Source organism: Centropristis striata, chromosome 3 (genome assembly GCF_030273125.1).
Source record: "Centropristis striata isolate RG_2023a ecotype Rhode Island chromosome 3, C.striata_1.0, whole genome shotgun sequence".
Lineage (NCBI taxonomy): Eukaryota > Metazoa > Chordata > Actinopteri > Perciformes > Serranidae > Centropristis > Centropristis striata.
The window spans coordinates 32,384,596-32,407,735 of record NC_081519.1 but is presented as its reverse complement, the minus strand read 5'-3'; the positions used below and the strand labels follow the sequence as shown (position 1 = coordinate 32,407,735).

Here is a 23,140-nt window from a genome sequence, read left to right as displayed (position 1 = left end):
ATGCAAGCACATACGTAAATCGCCTTCAGATTAAAAGCACTGCGGTTGTAATGATTTCTCAGGCGGGCCAGACATGGACAGCCAACGGGCCTGATGTGGCCCCCCGGCCGCCTGATGCCCAGGTCTGGGGTAGAGCATAGGAGTAGAGATGCGTTTTTTGTAGTCCATCTTCTGAACATTGTAGTTTCACCTCAGCAGAGTCACGTCACGTCACGTCATCTGCCCCCTGTCGTTGCCTAGTGAAAGTCACAGGCTGTATAGGTGCAGTGGGATAGAGCGCCCTCTGCTGCCCCGGAGGATATACTAACCGTCAGTTAGAATCTTTTTTATACACAATGCCACATTTATTCATCCGTTATTAAAATACTGAAATATATTGAATGTGTAACTCTTTGATTTAAAATAAAGAACATTAATGACGTGTTTATTATTATTTATAATATTTTTTTTGTTATTGTAATTATTTGGTTTTAAAAAGAAACAATATTCTACAAGAATTAAAATGTTTTAAAAAATAGCTTAATAACTTTATCAGTTAAGCTTCACAAATTAAATGGAATATGTTTAACGTGTCTAATTTATCCTTGTGAAAAATTAACAAAAGTAATATTTAGTGTTCAGTCTGAGACAGTGGAGATTAATAGACTTTATTGGATTTTAGATTTTTTTAGAACAAACATTGATCCGTCTGTTTAAGAAGTGATCTGATGAAACTTATAAATATGCAGAATATTTCCTTTACATTTTCCTTATGTTTCTTTTTTGATTGTTATGAATGCATTGAACTCCAGCTGCAGTGTTTAATCAATAACTGATGTCCAGACAGGGGCGGGGCCACCGCTAAAAGACTTCTGTATATGATGCTCGCATGTATCCTCACTTATGGCTCCTCTCTCCTCTCTCCTCTTTCCTCTCTCCTCTATCTTCTCTCCTCTATCTTTTCTCCTCTATCTTCTATCCTCTTTCCTCTCTCCTCTATCTTCTATCCTCTATCTTTTCTCCTCTATCTTCTATCCTCTTTCCTCTCTCCTCTATCTTCTATCCTCTCTCATCTATCCTCTATCTTCTATCCTCTCTCCTCTTTCTTCTATCCTCTTTCCTCTCTCCCCTATCTTCTGTCCTCTCTCTTCTATCATCTCTCCTCTATCTTCTATCCTCTCTCCTCTATCGTCTATCCTCTCTCCTATCTCGTCTATCCTCTCTCCTCTGTTTTTTTATCCTCTCTCCTCTATCTTCTATTCTCTGTCTTCTATCCTCTCTCCTCTTTCTTCTATACGCTCTCCTCCATCCTTTCTCCTCTATCATCTATCTTCTATCCTCTCTCCTCTATCTTCTATCTTCTTTCCTCTTTCTTCTATCCTCTTTCCTCTCTCCCCTATCTTCTATCTTCTATCCTCTCTCTTCTCTCCTTTATCTTCTATCCTCTCTCTTCTATCTTCTATCCTCTCTCCTATCTCGTCTATCCTCTCTTCTCTGTTTTTTTATCCTCTCTCCTCTATCTTCTATTCTCTATCTTCTATCCTCTCTCCTCTATCATCTATCCTTCATCCTCCATCCTCTATCCTCACTCCTCTATCCTTCATCCTCCATCCTCTCTCCTCTATACTCTCTCCTCCATCCTCTCTCCTCTCTCCTTCATCCTCCATCCTCTCTCCTACCTCCTCTATCCTCTCTCCTCTATCCTTCATCCTCCATCCTCTCTCCTCCCCCCTCTATCCTCTATCCTCCGAGCACAAATAAGAGCTTTGGGATGATCATTAAGATGGCGCACGCGAAAGAACCTCCGGTTCAAGCGAGGATAGAGGATAGAGGAGACATAAAATAAGGGACATGGGACGCAGCCTTCGTCCGCAGCCCGTCTCTGGCCTCACCACGCAGAAGCCGGTATTTTTCTACTTCCGGGTTGGTGGATGTAAACAGAAGGACGTTCCGCCTCTGGAGACAGCAGTAGAAACCATGACCAAACTGGAGCTGTTGAACGTGTTTCTCAACGACAGACTGACAGCGGCCGCTGAGGAGATCTTCCGCGCCGTTAAGAACACGGTGGTGGAGTACCAGAGTGAGATCCTGCGGTCTAAAGAGGAGAACGAGCGGCTGAAGCGGCTCCTGAACGCAGCCGTCCAGCGTCTCCTGCTGCAGCCAGGTGAGGAGCACTAGTTCATGGGTTATATTTCTGTATAGACAGTGTGTTTGTGTGACATTAGGTGGTCATTGCTCCGCTCTGTTGTTGATCATGTTACTACTGAATGTGTCCCTTCGCTCAGGGTACAGTTGTGTGTTGTAGCTAACAATCTGACGCTCAGCCTGTCATTAGATACATCTCATTTACTTCAAATTGTTTTTATTGAGTTTTCAAAAAACTGTAGTGAGAAAATACAAAATAAAACAGTTGAAACTGACAGAGAGCTAATAGATACAATTGCATGAATGCCATGCATGGATCCCATCTCCAGTGTGCGTCGAATAGGCTATAATATACATACATACATACATACTTCCGAGGGCTGGGCGATATGGACCAAAAGTCATTTCCTGATATAGGCAGAATATCGATATACGATATATATCCAGATATTTTTATCGCAAAGTGAGAGCAAATGTTCAGTCAGTCAAAGCCAAATATGACATGTCACAAGTAGTTTTATTGAAACAGTTTATTTAAGTGAATATAAATACTGTATAACAACAGGAGTACCTTTTTTTTTTTTTTTTTTTTTTTTAATCAAAGCTCCATAAAGTGACATTTAAATACAAAAATATCTGAAATAAAAATAGCCTATGAAATAAAATAGGCCAATCTTTTTCTGAAATAAAGAAAAGAATAACGAACATTACAAAAGAACTAAATATGACAAACCCTAGTAAGGGCAGAATTTATACAAAGAAAGAAAAACAAATTGAACTATATTGATATATGCGATATGGTCTAATTCCATATCACATTTAAAAATTATATATACATACATATATATACATATATATATATATATGTTTTATATAGTTATCTTTTATATATCTTTTATATCAATATATCGCCCAGCCCTAATACTTCATAGACAGTTTTTTTCTTTGCTTCAATTTGTTACATTTTCAATAGTCAACCCATGTACAGATACATGCCAAAAAAACAAACAAACAATAAAAGAACAAGAGAAAAGACCTAATTTATTTTATTGAATAGGAACTTTTATTGAATGGGAACTGGTGTTACAGTTATTCTGTTGTACCGTTAAAAGTAAAGGAAACAGCAACAAAAACCTCCAACCATAACCGCAATAATAATAATACACATTACGTTAGTTTACAAAACAGAAAACAGCAAAAACGAGAACCCGGGAGTAATCTCCCAGAAATCATCGTTATTATAGCTCCCTACATGGTGGATTTGGTGTCTTTAGCAAGTTTTGTTTAAGCTTTTTATAGGGTGTTATTTGTTTTCTATCTGTTTTACAGTAGCTTTATCAATGTTTCGTTCACAGCAATAATACACCCCCCTTCATTGTCACTTGAAAAGGACAATGAAGTGTATAAAGAAAATGTAATATTCAACACAGCAGCTACATAGGAAATACAGGGTTATAATTTTATTTTATTTTATTTCATTATTTTTATTTTTATTTAATTTCTATTTATCTATTGCTTTTGTTTTGTTCTTTGTTTCAGTTGTTCTTGGTCTTGTCTTTTCTTTATCTATAAATGTGGGCATGTAAACCCTCATTAATGTATGTGTCATGTTAATTCTAAAAACCCAATAAATATAATTTTTTTAAAAAAATTGAAAAAATAAAATAAAATAAACCCCCTTCAGTATGTATAAACACCAAGCATGACTATGATGTGTGTTATCTTCCAGAACCTCACTCTGTGCCGCCCCTAGAAGATGGACACTCCTGTGAATCTGATTGGCTGCCACAAATTAAAGAGGAACCGAGACTCAAAAACATTCAGACAGATTGTTCGCAAGAAGTAGATGACTCAGCGGAAGGAAACTGCAGTCATGTTGAGCCACTGCAGGGGTCACATCCTCCACCAGCCAAAACTGTGTGTAGCAGACAAAGTGTCTCCCCACCTCCACTAACATCCCAAGAGATTAAAGCAGAGGGTGACAGAGAGGACAGCAGGAAACAGCAGCCAGCCAACAGCTTACCATCCTCCACAACAGGTAATTCAAACTGCAGAGTGACTCAGAGTGATTCTAGTGCCAGCACAGTGAAGAGTCACAGGACTCAGAGAACAGAGCAGCAGATGAAAGAGTTACTTCGCTCAAATGGAAAACAGAGCGCACACATACTGCAGATCAAGAATGTCAGATCCCTGAAGCCGCCTCTGGCTCGCTCCTCTCATCCGAGCCAGAGCATTCAGAGATGGCACAGCTGTAAAGAGTGTGGGAAGGGCTTCAGCTTCGCCTGCCAGCTTGAGGTCCACATGCGCTGGCACACCAAGGAAAAGCCTTACAGCTGTGCAGTGTGCCGAAAGAGCTTCACCACGGTCAGCATGCTGAAGAGGCACCACCGTATACACACAGGAGAAAAGCCCTTTCGCTGCCATGTCTGTGGGAAATGCTTCAACCAATCAGCACACCTCAACACCCACTTCAGGCTGCACACCAGAGAGAGGGCCGGCTGGAGCCGAGCACCACACTCTAAATGAACAAAGATACGGCAAACAGCTAACGTGACATCTGTAAAAAGCTTTAACTAGCCAGATTTGAGATTCAGTGTACAATAATAGTGTTTGAGTGTGTCTTATCTATTGTGCAATAAAGTGTGGTACTGTATATTCAAGTTTCCAAATCACTGATTATGTTATTGAACAGTTGCAAAGGACCTAAAAGGATAAAAAAAATTGACCTGGCAGTTTCATATCTAAGATGTGCTGACATGGGTACATGAGTCCAACAAGGTAAACAACACAAGCAGAGAGACACTTAGACAGGATGTAGGTTATACAGAGAGCAAATGCACCCAACATGTCAGTTATAATTAGGGCCTCGGGGCAATCGCACCCAGGCCAGAACACACAGGTAACTTTATGTGATTTTAATTACACACATACACACACACACACACACACACACACACACACACACACACACACAGGTAACTTTATGCGATTTTTGCCACACACACACACACACACACACACACATTTTGAGGTTAAAGGGCATAGTTTGAAATCTCTGAAGAGTCTCATCATAGTGTACACACACCGGCAGTAGCCCCCGTGGCCCTTTCAAAATTTCCCCAGAGGAAATTTTCTAATTGCAATTTCTAACTGCTTTGTCAAACAGCATATCCCTTGACCGACAAGGACAAGAGCACTGGCTTCCCAACCAAGGTTATAATAGTTTTTGATTTTTCATTAGCTTTAGTTTTAATTTCGTTGTGTTTTTTTGTTTCCAAATTCAGTTAGTTTTAATTAGTTTTTAGAGTGAGTTTGCTAGTTTTAATTTGTTTTTATTTTTGGGAAAATTTTAGTTTTAATTAGTTTTAGTGTTAGTTTTAGTTTTTTGGCAATGGGGTATTTGTTGGGTGCCAGATTCAAAAAGGTTACAATAAATTTATTTCCTTTGTCTGATCCATCTCAGCCCCAATTAGTTTACTAAATCATAAAACCAAATAGATGAAATAGATTTCATATCAACCAAAAAGATTTACATATGAGAAAAGTTGACAAAGACTTTATTTTTTATTTCAGTTAACGAAAATGTTTTTTTCAATTCTAGTTTTCGTTATTTTCTTTGTTTTCGTTAACTATAATAACCTTGTTCCCAACCACACAAACTGACAACAGGCCTTTCTCACAGCAAGCATTTTGACTTGTCATAGCAGGAAACACATAAGTCTGGTACTGATCTACTACTGACCTGCAAACAGCCATCATATTTAAAGCAAGTGAACATATTTACTGTTGTGTAAGAAAGGTATGTTTTGTGTATTTGCACCACCAGGCCAGAGGCACGGCTATCAGGACAGAGAGAAATGTAGTACAAGTGAAAATAGGAAAGGGTCTGCAATTATTCTACAGGAGGTTTTAGAACTGAGTTAAGTTACTATGAGAGTTATGGTAGAACTAGAGAATTTTCAACCTTTGCAAAAAGTTTAGTAATTGTTAGAAAAATTGCATGAGGAAACCTTGAAAATTGATAATCTGTCACCGACAGAAAAAATCTGTCACCAACAGAAAAAACCTCACCATTTTTCTGCGCATTCTTTGATGGGGAAATGAAGAGCTGGAGATGTCCAAGTTTCTCAGTTTAACAAAAGTTTTATTACAATACGTCAAAAAATGTGCACTTTACAGAGATCTCCGGGTTCAAAATTAACTCATGTCCCTGAATACAAACAGACGTGTTTCAGTTCGTGAAGTCTGAACCACGACTCCCTCCCTGGAACCCATTAAAATACTAACATTTGTTTACAAAACATGCTGGTCCATTTCTTCCAGGAAGTCCCGCCTTCTTGATCCGCTCATTCGCCAGTTTTAATGCATACAACGGCACGTCATGCCACCTGGTTGCTTGCTGCCGAAACCAGGCCTTGCCTTGGCCTACTAACAAACTTGTTAGCACAAACATTTTTCCTTGTTATGACTTACAGAGATTCTCTCACGGGATTTTCACTTGGCCTTCTGTGTTCTCCCCTCTCCAGACACACATACACACATACACACACACACTCACAAATGCACATACACACACAGCAAAAACTGTGTATCAATATATCTGGATGTCATTCTTTGTGATTTATAGAATCTTAATCAGTTTAAGCAAATGGAATATATGTAATTAAAGTAATCATAGTTTTCTACATCAATATTAACACACAAACACAATCAATGTATCAAATCATATTGTCTGACTTAATATAAATGCATAGAGATATTTACTACAGTCAAGGTTTGACCTTTGGTAGTGACCTGCGTCACTCACAGAGAACAGAGACAGAGAAGCAGAAATAAAGCATAAAATCATTTACCAATATAGAAAATAATCAATTATTTTAACATAATACTATAGCAACTAAAATCAAAGAAGTCGCTGAGAGGCTAAGCGCTGGGTGTTTGCTGCATTGTTCAACGCGCTGTACTTACAAAATATTTGCTGAGATAAAAAAATGAGTTTAAGGATTTTATTAACAAAGAAAAAACAACTTATAATGTGCTTAAAGTATAAAAAAATGAATCACAGCGATCCAAAGTAATAAACAGCGGTCAACAAAAATATGGCCTCCCAGTGACTCACCCTCTCTATTTGTTAGCTGCACGCAACGCCATGCACAGGTGAATATATTAACTAGAGGTTACCGCCAGTATTACCGAGACCCAGTTACTGCGATATTCTAAATAAACAACAAAAAGAACAAACTATAACAACCAAAATACCCCAAATATAAACTACAAAATAATCTATTTACACCTCATATATATATATATATATATATATATATATATATATACTATATACTATATACTATATATATATATATATATATATATATATATATATCTCGGAGCACAATCTTCACTAATGAATAATCTTCACTAAGGACCAAAAACATTTAAAAAGAAATATGAAATCTGCTCAAATTCACACACGCACACTGTTTCTGTATATTTGTGGAATAAGAAACCTCATGAAGTGTAACTGAAACAGACAGGGTTCCTTTGAAGGTCTGTGACTCTGAACAGGTAAAGTTACACTAAGACGGACATGTTTCCCCTGAACCTGATTCATTTTTGTACGCACTGTCAGTGGTTAGTTGTGCAAAACTTTCTACAAGTTAAAACTGAGCACATTGAAGATCCTGTTACATGGAAGAGGATACCTTCCCATGTATATCCCATGTTTTAATTTTTTTCAAAATAAAAGTCATCCTTGGTAATTACATCTTGTTGCACTTTCATTTCCACATCCATATTGTGTGCCAGTTAGTAGGAATTAGTAGCCTGGCTAACACCAGACTAATCACAAATGAGATTAGTCTGGAAACCAGCCGTTCATTTCTCCGTAGAGGAGGCGTGGTTTACGATCCTCCAGAGCCGTTTATTGGGCGCTTAGAATGTCTGTCAAAAGCGTCTGTAGGTAGCTCTTAGCCAATCAGATCAGTTATACCAGATGACGTATGTAGAGCGACAGAAATTGATGTTTGTTGTGTGTGTGAGAGAGAGTGTTGCTTGCTGCTTTGCTTCTCCAGTTCTCGCTTTCTGCAAGATTATTTATTTCCACGCTTTATTCCCCCTCATGTCATTCAGCCACACACATCCACTGATTTTATGGGCAATAAACAAGCTGCTGTGGGTCTCTTGCCGGCTCCGCTGTCCCCCGGCTCGTAGCGAGATCACCAGCGTTACGGTAGCGGGGCTAATAGCCGTAACGGTAGCGTAACGCTACCGCTATTAGCCCTGCTACCGTAACGCCGGTGATCTCGCTACGAGCCAGGGGACAGCGGAGCCGCCGAGAGATCTTTCGCCTTTCAACTTTAGCTCTAAACTATTTAAAACAGCATCTACAGCTAAAGAGAGTTTCGCGTCTGCTGCAGCCATGTTGGATCCGTAAGAAAACTACAAGCTTCCGTCTGCCGAGTAGTACGCGTCATCGTCTTGCCGTCCCTCCCCGCTCTGTGATTGGATCCCTAAAACAGGGCTAAGAAACCTCCCTGGTTTCCAGACTGCCTGGAGGTTCGAAATGAAATTCGAGTGCGCAAGGCAGTATGGGTATACCCAGGCTAAGGAATTAGCAGATTATTCTTACATTTTTGTAGTTTTGACCCCGGAACTGTGACATGAATATGCTAAACATTTCATAATAAAACTTATTTAATTATGACTCTTGACTGCATTATTTGGGGTAGACAACTATTTAATTATTAATAATTATTCTCCAACAGAAACAAACAAACCAATAATCACGGTAGTCGAGTAGTCGAGAAGACAATGTAATTCTCCCGAGCGATTAGCCAGTGACGTCAGTAGGGGAGTGGCAAGTGGAATCACGTGACGGCACTTGGACGTTGGATGTCCGTGTCCTACAGGCCACAACGAGACATTTTAGACCGGTTCCGCTCCCTCCCATCAGGCGCCCCGACCGACCAAGCAGAGGCACTATAGCGACCACGAGAGCGAGGGCGCTACCAACTGTGGCACCATGCCCCCTTGCAATTAAGTTTTTGAGTTTATATGCCCTTTTCAGTTTCACCTTTCGCTCTTGTTCAAAGTTGGCAATTTGTGCCATAAGCGCTTTTTCTGTCATTTTAACAGTTCTCTTTTGTCTTACAGAGGGGTCCATGTCACATCCAACGCTCGGTTCCGACATTAAAAGTTCGGAATTGGGAATGTGCTCTTCAGTCAAAGTCAATCATGCAGATTACACACATTGTTAACACATGTAGTCTTTAAACGTATTGTTAGCCAACCAACCAATGCATTGGACATTTTCAAGTCCAAAATTGTGCAGTGAAAATGGCAGGCTCACTGACACGGCACAGTTAGTGGTCACACCTTTTTGGCCTGTTTTGTTTTTGAGTGTGCCATGAGTGTTTTTTCTCATGCTTATCAGGAGAACAGTATCTGATGTAACAAGCTTCAAGTGTAGTGTGTGTTGGCTTGTTGAACACACCAAGAGGCACAGGGCGATTTGGTGTTTTGTTTTTTGTTTTGTTTTTTCGTATCTAACATGAGTAGCATCTGATAACATAGAGTACCTATACATTAATGAAATAAGTCACCTGAAAGTTGTGAAAATAGTATTCAACTTCTGTCTCTAACAATCAATGCATGTTCACCTATAGCAACACTGCCATCTGCTGGAGTGTTACTGCTAGTACCAATGGGAAAATGAATTAAATCTATTGTAATAATATTTAATGAAATGGCAAATAGTTAACTCCCACCCTTTTACCATTTCAGTGAGCTTTTAGAAGTTGAAATATTCAACTTCTAGTGTAAAATAGTAATACTAATCACAATGGACTTTTGGAATGTGTGAAAACAACAGAGATGTCTTATTCTTCATTGCTGAGATCTACAGGCATGACACCTTTCTGAATATGCATTTTAGCCAAAATTATGTGCATGTTGTTTGAAACTTGCTATCTGCTGCCCACAGAGTTAATGAAAAAAAAAATGGGTCTGTCTCAGCACTACCAACACAACATTACATATCACAATGATCTGGTGGGAAAGTAATTATTTGTGATTTGCATAAACCTGCATAAAAAAGGTAAAATTGGTATAATGACTATGATCATGTTCAAAGTGCTATTTAAGTCATTTTCTTGCATTTTTGAACAAACTACACTATGACCCCCCTTTTTTAAAATTATTTTTTGACATACTATACTTAGTTACCTAGTTACGTTACTTAGTTTGGTATTTAGATCCTTTGGTACTTAGTTTCTTTGACATTTAGTTACTTTGGTACGTAGTTACTTTGGCATTTAGTTACTTTGGTACTTAGTTTCTTTGGTATTTAGTTACTTTGCTACTTAGCGTTTGGGGTTTTTGGACAAACTATAATATGGTGTTTTCTTTTTATATTTTCACATTTTTACTACACTATCACCATGCTCAAAGTGCTATTTTAAGGCGTTTTCATGCATTTTTGAACAAACTACACTATGACCAATTTTTTACTTTTTCGACATACTATACTATGGGGTTATTTTCAATTTTGGACACACTGTAATGTTTTTTTTTTAAACTATTTTGAGAAAAACAATACTTGACAATTGTCAACGTGCTATTTTATGGCATTTTTGACCAAACTACACTATGACCATTTTAAAAAACTTTTTCCACATACTATATATACTCTGTTTGTTTTTTTTTGTCAAATTTTGGACACACAAGGAAACTGGAGTTCATTGCATAGAAGAAGTTGAGTACAACATGAGTATTCCAAAAAGCATTGATTCATAGCAAAAGCAAACTAAAAAACAACAATGCATAATGTCTAATCTACATGATCTTGTGGTACCAGGTTAGAAACTCAATCAACTTAGTGTTTAGGTGACAAAACCTACAACCAATAACCTAAATACACCAATCACAACAATAAAACTGAATGCCACATTAACCGTCATTGATCAAAGTTCAGGTCTTGTGTTTATCCTTGTGCTTGTTGCTATGTCAATGCTAAGCCAAGTTACATTTCCACCAAGTCCATGAAGAGAGGATACTTGGAATCCTTTGGTGGAGAAAGGCAGGAAGTTGTTGGATGAGTTGATTTCTGTTGCCAGTAGAGTGATGCTGGTTTAGCTGCTCGGTGCTAACTCGTTCTGTTGGCTACTGTTGCCATCTGTTGCCTTTAAAGGTAGCTGACACACCTAGTGTCGTGGTCTCTGGCCTAACTTGTTGCTGTAGTTACCAGTGTGTTAACAAAAATAATAATGCAGGCTTCTGGACAAAATACTACACTTTGACCATGCTCAGAGTGCTATTCTATAGCATTTTTGAACAGATACAGTTCGACCATTGTTTTTACTTTTTTTCGACATACTATATACTGTGACTTTTTTGTTTTTGTTTTTCATTTTTGGACATGCTATGATATGGCGTTTTTAAATAAATAAATAAAAAATCACCTTAAAACGCCTGCAAAAGACATACCCAAAGTAAAATGAAAGCTGTTTTGGAATAGTTTAGAGTAAATCCATGGTTTTTAGTCACATTTGAAAAGTAACACTCTGGAGTTTATTCCCAAAGAATCAGAATAACTGTAAGTGCTGCTGTTATTGAGTGATGGAAGTTGAAACACAGTGAAAATTATTTATTTGTTTTTTTTCCTCCTGAATATTTTTTTGTAAATACAGTCCTGCAGGTCATTATAGCTGGGACTTATAAGTTGGAAAACACAATGGGGTCAAAGTATAAAATATTACCTACACCCAGTTCAAATTTGATCAAGATATCTAAAAAAAATTGCAAATCTACACAGGTTTTTTTAATTATCATAATAATAATTACGATAATTATAAAAACCTACTTAGATACTTTGGTATTAAGTTAGTTTTGTTTCTTATATTAGTTACTTTGGTAGTTAGTTACTTACTATGGCGTCTTGTTTTTTTTTTACCAAACTATGTCACTAAAGTAAAAAAAAAGTTTCATTGTTTCGTTTGGTCAAAAATCCTTAAAATGCTTTAAAATAGCATGTTGAGCATGGTCAAATATTGGTGGCATTGTAAAATACATGACTTTGTGCTTTTGAATGAGCAACAAAGCATAATTTGAGATGCATAATTTTAATATCAAAAACAGATCATTTTAAATGTAACATTTGGCCACTGTCTCCTAAAGCTGAAGGAGAGAAAGACTATTTTTTATGCTGCCTACCTCTGCAGATAATTATCACTTGAAACTAAAATGGTGTCCTTTTATTATGTGTGTTATTTACAAGACTGACCCAAATATCTATGGGTAAATTTCTTACATAAGAAATGTTTTAGCATGCATTTAAAAGCATATCAGAATTAATTAATTAATTAATTATTTAAATGAGGGAAGGAGCTGTGTAAACATGAATGTGCAAGTCCACAGTATAAATTATTATATAATATATACAATATAAGGTCAGATGGCTGTGCATTACGTTAATGTATCGTATAGAGGGTGGAGGGGGAGAGTCAGTGGGGGTCTCTGGCCTTGTTGATGAGGCCAGTTGCAGAGTGGAAGAAACTGTTCCTATGTTTTGGTCCTGATGTAATTAACAAAAATTTAAAGTGCAGATGGCGTGACCGCAGTGGGAAATTTTGCAAATAAAACTTACTTTATAACATTGTTTACCTCCTTCAACCAAAAAGCTGTGAAAACGTTAAGTCTGTGCTCCAAATGTAAAATATTCACTGAACTTGTTTGAGTTTATAACTATAAGTACTTTTATTTCATAAACCTCCATCGCTGTGTATTTCTGTAAAATGTCTCTCTTTCGCTCCTGTTGTCCTATTGTTTGTATTTAAATGACACTTGTTTTAAGTGGCAACCTCCGGGTCTGAGCAGCGAGGCAAACCAGGAAGTGCCTTAAGCTGCATTCTAGCAGAAATTCCAACAGGGGGCGCTGACGGCAGTTGCAAAAGCATTTGGGTCCTATCTTGCCAATACAAAATAAGAAAACTTCTCATTTTGACTTATTACCTCAGAATTATTTTATATTATTAATTATAATGCAGAGCAACACAATGCATGTTTAGACTGAGTACTTTATGAGTACTTTTTGGAAAGAGGCTGAGTGTTTTGGCTCCACCCACTAGTTAGTTCCTCTCTGCCTCTGTTCCCATACAGGTACTTTTGTAGCGGCTAACCAACGGAGTCTGAATGTGACAACAGACCGACGCGGCAAGCAGTGTTGCCAACTTGGCGACTTTGTCGCTTTATTTAGCGACCCCTCTAGTTACTCTTTTTCAAAAAAGTAACTAGCGAAACATCTAGCAACTTTTTCTAGTGTTATTGGAGACTTTTGGAGACTCGTTATATTTTTATCCCACGATTTTTGTAACCCATTTTTATCACACAATTTGTCCTACGACTTGATCCTGGGCGCTACCTCGTCCCTGTCGGACCGGGGAGAGCCCTGAACTGCCACATGCTTCCTCCGATACATGCGGAGTTAGCAGGCCGCTTCTTGACACCTGACAGGGGGAGATTCCCCGGTGGGACGTAGTGCGTGGGAGGATCACGTTACTCCCACCGGTATCAGTCTCTTCTTAAAGATTGAGAAGGACTCAGCAGAACGGATGGAGTTTGGAAGTTGGTTCCACCACCAGGGCACAAAGAGGAGAAGAGTCTGGTTTAAGATGCAGAGGCCTTCAGCAGTGGAGGAGCCAGACGTCTTTCACTCGAAGAGCGTAGTGGACGGGAGGGTTTGTGAATCTGAACAAAGGAGTTCAGATAAGAAGGGGCTGTGCCCGTTGCTATTTTGTGGGCAAGAGACAAGGCTTTGAATTTGATGCTGCTGTGACCGGGAGCCAGTGCAGAGAGATGAGGAGCGGAGTGACATGTGCTCTCCTGGACTGGTTGAAGACCAGACATGCAGCCACGTTCTGGATCATCTGCAGAGGCTTGGTGGTGCAGCAGGAAGACCCGCCAGTAGTGAGTTGCAGTAGTCTTCTTAACGAGCAGCAGGCACCGTCACAAAGCACTCACAAGCGGCCCAGTCCTCCCATGACAGTCTCTCCCAACTGCAGTCAGCAAAGCAGGAGCTATTAACCCCTCAGCGTCCAGTTCTGCAAATGAATCATGCATGTGCAAAATTGCCAAATTGCCTTAGTACCTACCCGAGGCAGGTACTTTCTGAGCCGCTACCTGAGCCGCTAACCGGTGAAGTTGGGCTGATCTTGGGCGGATCCTCTCTCCCAAGCCACATCCATAGCGGCTCACTAGAGGTTAAGTACCTAATGGAAATGCGCCTACAGAAGCTAAGGACTGATAAATGTGTTTGTTTTTATTGTTGCAACAGGTAAGATGCTCAGATATCATAACTGGAATGAAATAGGAAAGTAATGTAACGTGTGAAAGCCTTAGACTGTGATGGTGACATGAAATGATTTTGAATGTGAAGTTGAAGGGAGACAAGTGAACCCATAGTAACGTATAGTAATCCAACATGGCAGGCGATACTATTGATATTGAAAACGATCTTTGAAACTGTCTTCTTGTGTTCATGCTTGAATGAAAACATATAGGCCCATATGTATGTTTTTCTCATATCATCCACTTTATTGCTTTAATCATTAATCATGTTTAATTTAAAGCACATGCTAAAATTATTCATCAACGAGCTTTGGTTTCATGAAACAAAATGTGCGGGACAAACTGTTCATTGCTAACAAGCTAAACTATTACCTACTAGTTTAACCAATATCTGACATGCCTTTCAGATTATCCTGCTAAAACAGTCATACCATTTTAAACATATCACATTAAAACATACATTTCGCTGTCTACTTCATGTAATCAAAATACTTTGATAACATTAAACAAATAATGTGATTCACATTCATTACTGACACGCAGACCGTCGTTGTCGTCCATGTTCAATAGTTGCAATAGTTTGTAATGCTTATGTTACCAGGGTTAATTAAACCCCAGGTTGGTTATAGTCAATTACCTGTTTATTATGTAATAATGTTCAAAGTGTTGTATTGTTCAAAGTGTAGTATTTTTCCATGAGAGGGGAGCAGTAAAAATATTTTCTCCTATAAACAAACCTGTATATGTGTTACTGTCTCTTTAAATTAGGTGGCCGTTGTTAGGCGCTGTTTTCGGCGAAAAGCTGACAGAAGTGTGCAACTCACCTTAGCACCGATCTCTGCGAGTCCCCCCTCGACCGATGCATGGTGTGTGTGAGAGAGTAGCTGGAAGAGAAGAAAGAAAAACTTTATCAGTTAAACTGATAAGAACAGTTAGAGGTCAGAAAACTCAAGAGAAGAGACAGAGAGATAGAAGAGACCATCGGTGTGCCGCGAGTTGGACGTGAGTTGTTGTAAACAATAGATATCCCGGTGAGTCACGGTCAAGGTTCACATTAGCATGCTAACTCGCTATCAGAGTGCTAAACACGGAAAATAACCTATCCTTGAATTCTCTCTAAAACCAGTCGGGATGAACTCGAAACAGGTCTGAATAATTAATTAATGTCTTTTTCTTAATGTGCTTTATGAATATTGTGCTGCTAGTTCATTGCTGTGTGTAAAACTCTTGGTAGCCGCTCGGTGCAGGCTGATGTGGTGCTAAGCCAGTGCTAGGCCCCGGTAAAAAAAAAAAAAAAACATGCAGGTAAGCTGACGAGGGTGTTGAGTTTTAAAAAAAGGTGGTTTTCATTGTGTGAACTGTAAAATAAATTTAATTTATGTAAATACTACGAGTTGTATGCTAAAAACAGTTATTTTTAAATGCTGTATATGAATTCATGTTTTGTTTATGTTAAGTTCATGGGGAAAAGTTACATTAAAAAACCCCATTTAAAATATGGTAGTAGTAACAAAGTAAAATGGACACTGAAAAGCAATTACTTTATTTAAATACATTAAAATGGACTTTTATTATGGACTGAATGAGTAATTATTCCTGCATGGTTGTGTAGGCTGTTTTTTTCCCTTGACTTCAGTCCTCGGTCAATCTTCACATCCATCTCCATCTCCATCCTGGTTGCTACCCCCCGGCCCCCCCCCTTCATCCACACCTTCATCCCCCTGCAATACTCACCATTGAACATTCATTATTATAGAGGGCGGTAGTACTTGAGTGCACTCAATTAATCTTTTTTCCTATTCATTTGAACTTTTGGGACAATTTACTTTTTATTACCTGAGATCTCAGAGGGTTTTGTCATTTTTATTTTTAATTCTCTGGTTCAAATCAAATAACAAAGGTACTTGAAACAGTTGAATACTTTGAATCCAACTTTGAATGAATATATACTAGGTATTGTTGATTTTTATGCAGTATTCACTTTAAGTTACATACTTTGTTTTAAGATACTGTGCTGCCAAAAGATATTCATTGGGTCCAATATAACTTTTAAACCTTCAGTCTGTTTCCTTGTGTTTTTTGGGGTAGATGTTACAAGTCTGATCCAGCCATCAGTCAGGTAAATATCAGCAGTTTCCTCATCGGGTAGAATAAAAGTTAACCCTAATTTTATTGTTTGATACTATGCTCCCTCAACATAACAGGTACAAGTAGGGGTTACACTTACAATGAAATGGGGGCACTGTCGCAAAATACAAGGGATCTAGAACTGCGGGTCTGAATCTGCCAACAGGTCTGCAGAAACCCCCACCTTGCCTGGACAGGCTTGCACGCGCGCGCACACACACACACACACACACACACACACACACACACAGTGGCCTGTAAAACATAAATGAAAAATGAATTGCTGGGCTGAAAACCATCCATAAGGGCGTATTATCCCGTGGAGAGCGGTTAAGAAAAAAGATAAAGCATGTTTATCGGTTTGGTCTCATAACTAGCTGTATTTTCACTTAATGACAGTTATTAAGAACATTTTGGTAATTAAGAACATTTTGGTAATTTGAAAATATCATGTTCAGGTAAGTCATTTACATTTTGTTTTTGTTTTTTGCTAGCCAAAATTAACATCCCAGTTAATGCTAACATGAATTAGCAGCAACTTCTCTCAGGCTACGTTTACACGAGGATGGTCTGAACAGAAGACGCAAAAGTGGCCTCGCGTCTTCACTTTTTATTCCTCGTTTAGACGAGCATTTTCGGGAGGAAATCTCCGTGCATACGGTGACGCAAAAGTGTGTGAAATTCGATTGTATGCATGCCAGGCGGCATCACTTAAAGCGATAAGAGCATCTTTGGGCATGCAGAAGTTTTCACGCCACACATTTTCATCAGCTACTCCTTCCACAAAGTTATCCACCATCACTAGATCTCCCAGGTCTCGTTCACAGCCGTCTGGCTCGCCTCAGACGAATTGCTGCATCCAAAATGTGATAGAGGTAATTACAGATCCTTCTCTGTTCACTAATACTATCTGTACATATCCTGTACATTTGGTGGAAAGACTCCTGTAAATTTATTAGAGCTGCCAGAGCAGCTTGAAGGTCCCACGCATGGAAATAATCCCACATTTGTTTATTTCCCTGTACTGGAGCATGTATGTGACGTAAACACATACGTGACGTGAGCAGATCTGAGCAGAGTTTTGCGTCTTGTCAGTGTAGACGGACACGCTACGGCGGAGCGTATTTAACTTTTCCACTTTGTAAGGTGGTTTCAGATTTTTGCGTTTTTAAGCCCCCAAAACGCCGTCACCGTCTAAACGAAAGGCACTTCCGATAAAATATTTTGTCGTTTTTACCCGCAATCGTCCTCGTGTAAACGGGACCTCAGTCAGGTTGAGGTGTAGAGAGGCGTGTAGTCAGTGTTGTCAGATCTCGCTCCTCCACAGTCCAAATATGGTCTGCTCCCTCTTTCCGGAAACGGAAAGATGGCGACATAGGTAAAGAAAGATGCCGTCGAGAATAACTCAGAACTCGATGCTTGTTTCTCCATTCGTTTGATAAATGATGGCCATTGAGACTTACAGAAAGCTTGCCTTTTCCACAGGCTAAATGGCAGACTACATTGTCTCTTTACAAATGTTTCTCATGGGTTTGCTTGCCTACATTGGCATCCAAACACAACATGAACAACACATTTGTTCTGCTCGTCTTAAATGCTATAAGTGGTGATTATGTCCTTATTAAGGCTGAACATGAGATGTTAATGTTAGACTTCGTTGCAATCCAGCACTAGCCCGCTAATGCCAACCCGCTAACGCTAGCCCAAATCAATCAAATTGCAGTTAATCCAATAAATGAAAATGAATGATATACATGTTTTATTTGTTGGTCACAATAATCCTGCCCCCAGCCCCTTTCGTAAGTGGTTCATGGTTCAAAACCAGCAAAGAGTTGGTGTTGCTCTGGAACCAGTTTTCCTGGTCGTGAGCTGGTTCTTTGGCAGTCGAAAAGCGAAGAATTGATTCAAGATTAGGCATCGGCTCCAAACCGGCCCTGGAACTGCCTTGGTCAAAAAGGGGTTATTAGTTACTAATGCACAGACTCTGGCTCAGTGTGATGTCATCAGTATCTGGGATATTAGGAGCAAGTGGAGACGCGTTGTCCATTCTTTATACAGCCCATGAGACGACCACTATGATGTCCCTCTCTGTTGTAAAGCCTATTTTAAGACTAGGTTATTCGGGTTATTCACGAGAATCGCTGAACAATTCACCTCTCCTAACAAGGCCTACTTAGTTCCTGTACCGCTGTTTTTATGTGCAGCTGACAAAAGCCAGCTTGTATGATAACTGGGCATTAATTTGTTAGCCAGTAAAAACTAAAATTATATTAAATTACCTATATTGGTTGCTAGTGGAGAATATTAAGAGCTAAGTTTAGCTAATGGGGTTCTAGTGACCAAAAAAATGCATGTGTTAAGCCATATTTTTTAATAAATACGACAGCTGGAAATATGCAGAAAATATGAATGGGATTGCTTTTAAAAAAATCCCCTAGGTCAACAACTGCTATTCAAGCAACCATTAAAGACTAAAGTTAAGCTACAAATTGTTCAAGTCAACAGGGGCAATAAATTGACATTTAAAATGTGTTTTTGTTGTATGTCTTTTGAATTTTACCTCAATTTCTCCTCAGATGTGGATGTATTATGGTTTTATGTTTTTTTACTGATATTTTCCTCAATTTGTACATTTCTATTAAAAGACAGCACACATAAGGCTACAGACAATATGCATGCCATTTGTTTTTTTTTTAATCCTTTGATGCACAACATGGGTCTAAAGTGACCCGACAGTGTTTTTATGTGCTATATATATATTTTATGTTTTTGGTCATCATACAACCTAATTTTATGTTTTCCTTTATTAATTTTTAGATTATTTTTTTGGGCATTTTACATGCTTTATTGAAAGTGAGAGACAGATAGAAAGGGGGTGACAGAGGGGAGGACATGCGGCAAAGGGAGCTCAGGCCGGATTCGAACCCGGCTCCACCGCAGCGAGGACTGTAGCCTCTATACATGGGGCGCCTGTGTAACCCACTACGCTACAGACCACCCCCTTTATTCATTTTTTAATAAAATGCCTTTTTGTGTCACTACCTTTCTAATGCACAACATCGGTGAAAAATGACCCATATCCATTTTTTAGCTAACTTCTTGGCTAAGTATTTAGCTAAGTAGCTTGCTAAGCTAACTACTTAGCAAACTACATGGTTAAGTAGTTAGCTAAGCAAGCTACTTAGCCAAGTAGTTAGCTATGTAATAATACAAAAACTTTTTTTCTTCATAAAGTATGAGAGGCAAAATGGAAATAATGATCTGTTATCAAAAACAAGATATTTAAAGAGTACTTGGAATATTCAATCATAAAATAAGTTGATATCAAACGATAACACACAGCAGCATTAAATAACATGGGAGATGAATGTGGGTCATTTTTAACCCATGTTGTGCATTAGAAGGGGTGTCAATATGTTGTGCATCAAAGGGTAAACTGGACAATGAAAAAAAAATGTATATATGGTTTTATGACCGAGCCACAATGATGTTTTGCCCATAGAGGAATCCTGGTTCTTGATGCCCTCCACCCCAGCATCCTGCCCGCCAACCCCTGCTTACGTGTTGAGCGTGTGCACGCGGCTACACAGACGGGGATGCGCGCTTGCAGGCCAGAGAGAGAACAGCTGAAGGAGGGGAAGAGTGCAGAGACTCTCCGAGAAAGAGAGAGAGAGCGACCTGCACCGCATTGACAGGAAACACGGAGCCAGAGCTCCTCTAACACCGACAGCACAGAGGAGGAGCAGGATAGTTTTCTGATGCCGCTGCGGAGTTGACGGTGCCCGGTGCAGCAGAGGGGCGAGGAGCGGCGAACAGCGCAGGTAAGCGGACACTTTCTACTTTCGGCTGTGATGCTCTGTAGTTGTAGCTCCCATTGCACTGACGCATCGGGTGGTGTCCCGGCTCTGGTGGAGCTAGACCGGAGTGACAGTGACAACTGAGGATGTCAAAAATGACAGCAGGACAGAATGCAGCTCCGGTCCAGTCCAGGAGGATCACAACGTTATTGCCCAGTCTCAATGCAGTGTTTTCCGGGCACCCGGTGCACACGGCCCCCCGCCTCTCTCTGCGCATCTTCTGGATGATGCTGCGGTTTCGTGGGATTTTTGCTGCTCTGCGCAAATCGCAAATAAAGGTACCAAAGTCCTGGGAAATGACCGGGCCCGGCCTCACCGTGTGCATCTGCAGAGGCCCGTGTGTGTATGATATGTGAGGAGAAGTGTCATTGCAGAGGACGAGCGAACGGGGACATTTAAAGGGCTGTCAAGTTGGTCTTGTTTGGTTAGGCCGCGGGGCTGCAGCCTGGGCTGCACACAGGGTGAGTCAGGTCTGTCTCAGCGCTGGAAGTGGATCAGTGCACATCTGACTGTGAGGGAGGCGGCTGGAAGAACAAACACAACATTTATAGTCAATTATATCTCGTCACCCAATGGACAAAGATACAAATAGTCTGTTACCCTTATATTAGCCTACTAATGATGCGTTTTTGTACTACTGTAATACTGCACATTATATGGTGACCTTGTAGTACTTTATGGTATCTTAATTTACAGCATGTGTTCATCAGTGATGGAAGTCTTAATATTATGACTATAATATTCCCACACAGACAGTCTGCACTCAGTCGGAGTTTACATGAGTTAAGTTTGGCCTACGTTATTAAATCACCTACTAGGTAATATTGTATGTCAACAGTCACGTAACACAGAGCTCATAGTGATCTCTTGTTTTTATTGACTGCTCACATATTGTAGTTATTGTCATTATTAGATATGCATTGTGTGCAATTGGTGTTCATACTGTGTCTCCTGCAAACCTGCAATCAGTTTTACATCTTAAGTTTGAAATGATCAAGTTAATGCCCAATTTCACTGACATAATGTACAATAGTACAGAAGTACAGTAAGCAAAGTGTAATCAAAGTGTATCAAAAGTACTAGTCATTATGATACAGAATGACACCTTTCACAGTGCTTTATTATAATGTTATTCATTTTATTGAATTATTATCACAGCTTCTTTAACATGTAAGTAGCCTTTTCTGGTCTAGCTAGTTGAGGTGGAGCTCATTTTAGCTACTTTACCTTATCTATCATGTATCATTTATAAGTTCACCACGTTATATATGACATTATATTATCATTATCTTCAAATACAAGTAACATATTTATAAGGGGGCTGCACAGTGTTGTAGTAGTAAGCACTCTTGCCTCAAAGCAAGAGGGTTGCCGGTTCAATTTGGTTCGACACTTTGTGGACTCTTTGTGGAGATTGCATGTTCTCTCGGTGTCAGCTTGGGTTCTCTCTAGGTAATCCGTCTTCCTTCCCCAGTCAAAAAACACCCAGCTTAGGTTTAATTGATGGCTCTAAATTAAAATGTTGTCTGTCTCTATGTGTCAGTCCTGTGATAGTCTGTGACCTGTCCAGGGTGGACCCCGCCTCTCACCCAATGTCAGCTGAGATCGGCTCCAGCCCTCCGCGACCCGAATTCGGATAAGCAGTTAAGGATAATGGATGGATGGATGGTCATTTATAAGCAGTACATTTCCCTCTTTAATAGTGGAGTACAATTGTAAAGTTGCACTAAAAATATTGTGGTGAAGTACAAATACCCAAAGTACAAATACTCTACTTAAGAACAGTTAATAAGGAGAAACTTAATTTTTTTTTGGAGCGATCAAACATCTATTGACATGAACACAATGAGGTTTAGATTGTGAAGAGTCTTTGACCTCAATCGGATGTCACTGCTTTAGGGGTCAGTGATGCTGTGAATAGAAAGTGGTGTTGGTGGTGAGGAGATGAATAGAGTTGGAGGAAGATCTGGATGATGGGATGTTGAGTGGGACGTCGTATGAGCTCGTTGATGAACCCTGAGTGCTGGATGTGATGAGAGCCGGAGGTGGATGGGGTAGAGGAGGGTTGCACTGAAATAACTACTGACAGCAACAGATAAAGGAATAGTTTCAAAGTTTGACTCCAAAGATATGATTGGCTAATGAAGATTTTGGCAGTGTCTGATTGCTTAACTGAATGAGTGAACTCTATCTGACTAAATAGAGGCAAGAGAAAGACAGAAAGAGAGTGTGTGTGTGAACAAATGAGAGTATAAAGAGTCTTACTGACTGAACTTCAACCATCTGTTTCATACTATTTCTTAATCTGTTATTATGGGACTTTAATATTCCTATTGTGTTGTTATTTTTGTTATGCCGTGGCTGTGTAACTGTATGGTATGGTAGAGGATTAGGACCAGGTAGGAGAAAAAAATGAGAGGAAGAAAAAAAATGATTATGCACTTAAAGTCAAAATGTTGAGAATAATGTCAACTTTTAGGAAGCTGGACTTGATTTTCCATATATCTGTCAATTGTACACACACTTATTGTAAATCAGTATAGGCGTGCTTCCACTAAGTACTTTTTGAAAAAGCGGCGAGTGTTTTGGCTCCGCCCACTAGTTAGTTCCCCTCTGTTCCCATACAGGTACTTCTGTAGCGGCCAACCAACGGAGTTTGAATGTGACTTAAATAGTTCTGCAACACTTTT

At 39.4% G+C, this 23,140-nt stretch overlaps 2 protein-coding genes across 2 annotated transcripts in view; both read left to right on the top strand.

Annotated features, from left to right (window-relative positions):
• Positions 1–1,893: 1,893 nt before the first annotated feature.
• On the top strand, positions 1,894–4,777 carry LOC131968768 (zinc finger protein 112-like). Its single transcript, XM_059329776.1, has 2 exons — positions 1,894–2,143; positions 3,854–4,777. The coding sequence occupies exons 1-2, from the start codon at positions 1,957–1,959 to the stop codon at positions 4,648–4,650; spliced, it is 984 nt and encodes a 327-aa protein (XP_059185759.1). The 5' UTR covers positions 1,894–1,956; the 3' UTR covers positions 4,651–4,777.
• Positions 4,778–20,298: 15,521 nt separating this feature from the next.
• The window catches only part of nfasca (neurofascin homolog (chicken) a), a 156,219-nt gene continuing 153,377 nt past the window's right edge, over positions 20,299–23,140 (top strand). Inside the window, exon 1 of the mRNA XM_059329785.1 lies at positions 20,299–20,414. The gene's annotated coding sequence lies outside the window, so the exon portion shown is untranslated. The remainder of the gene's footprint in view (positions 20,415–23,140) is intronic.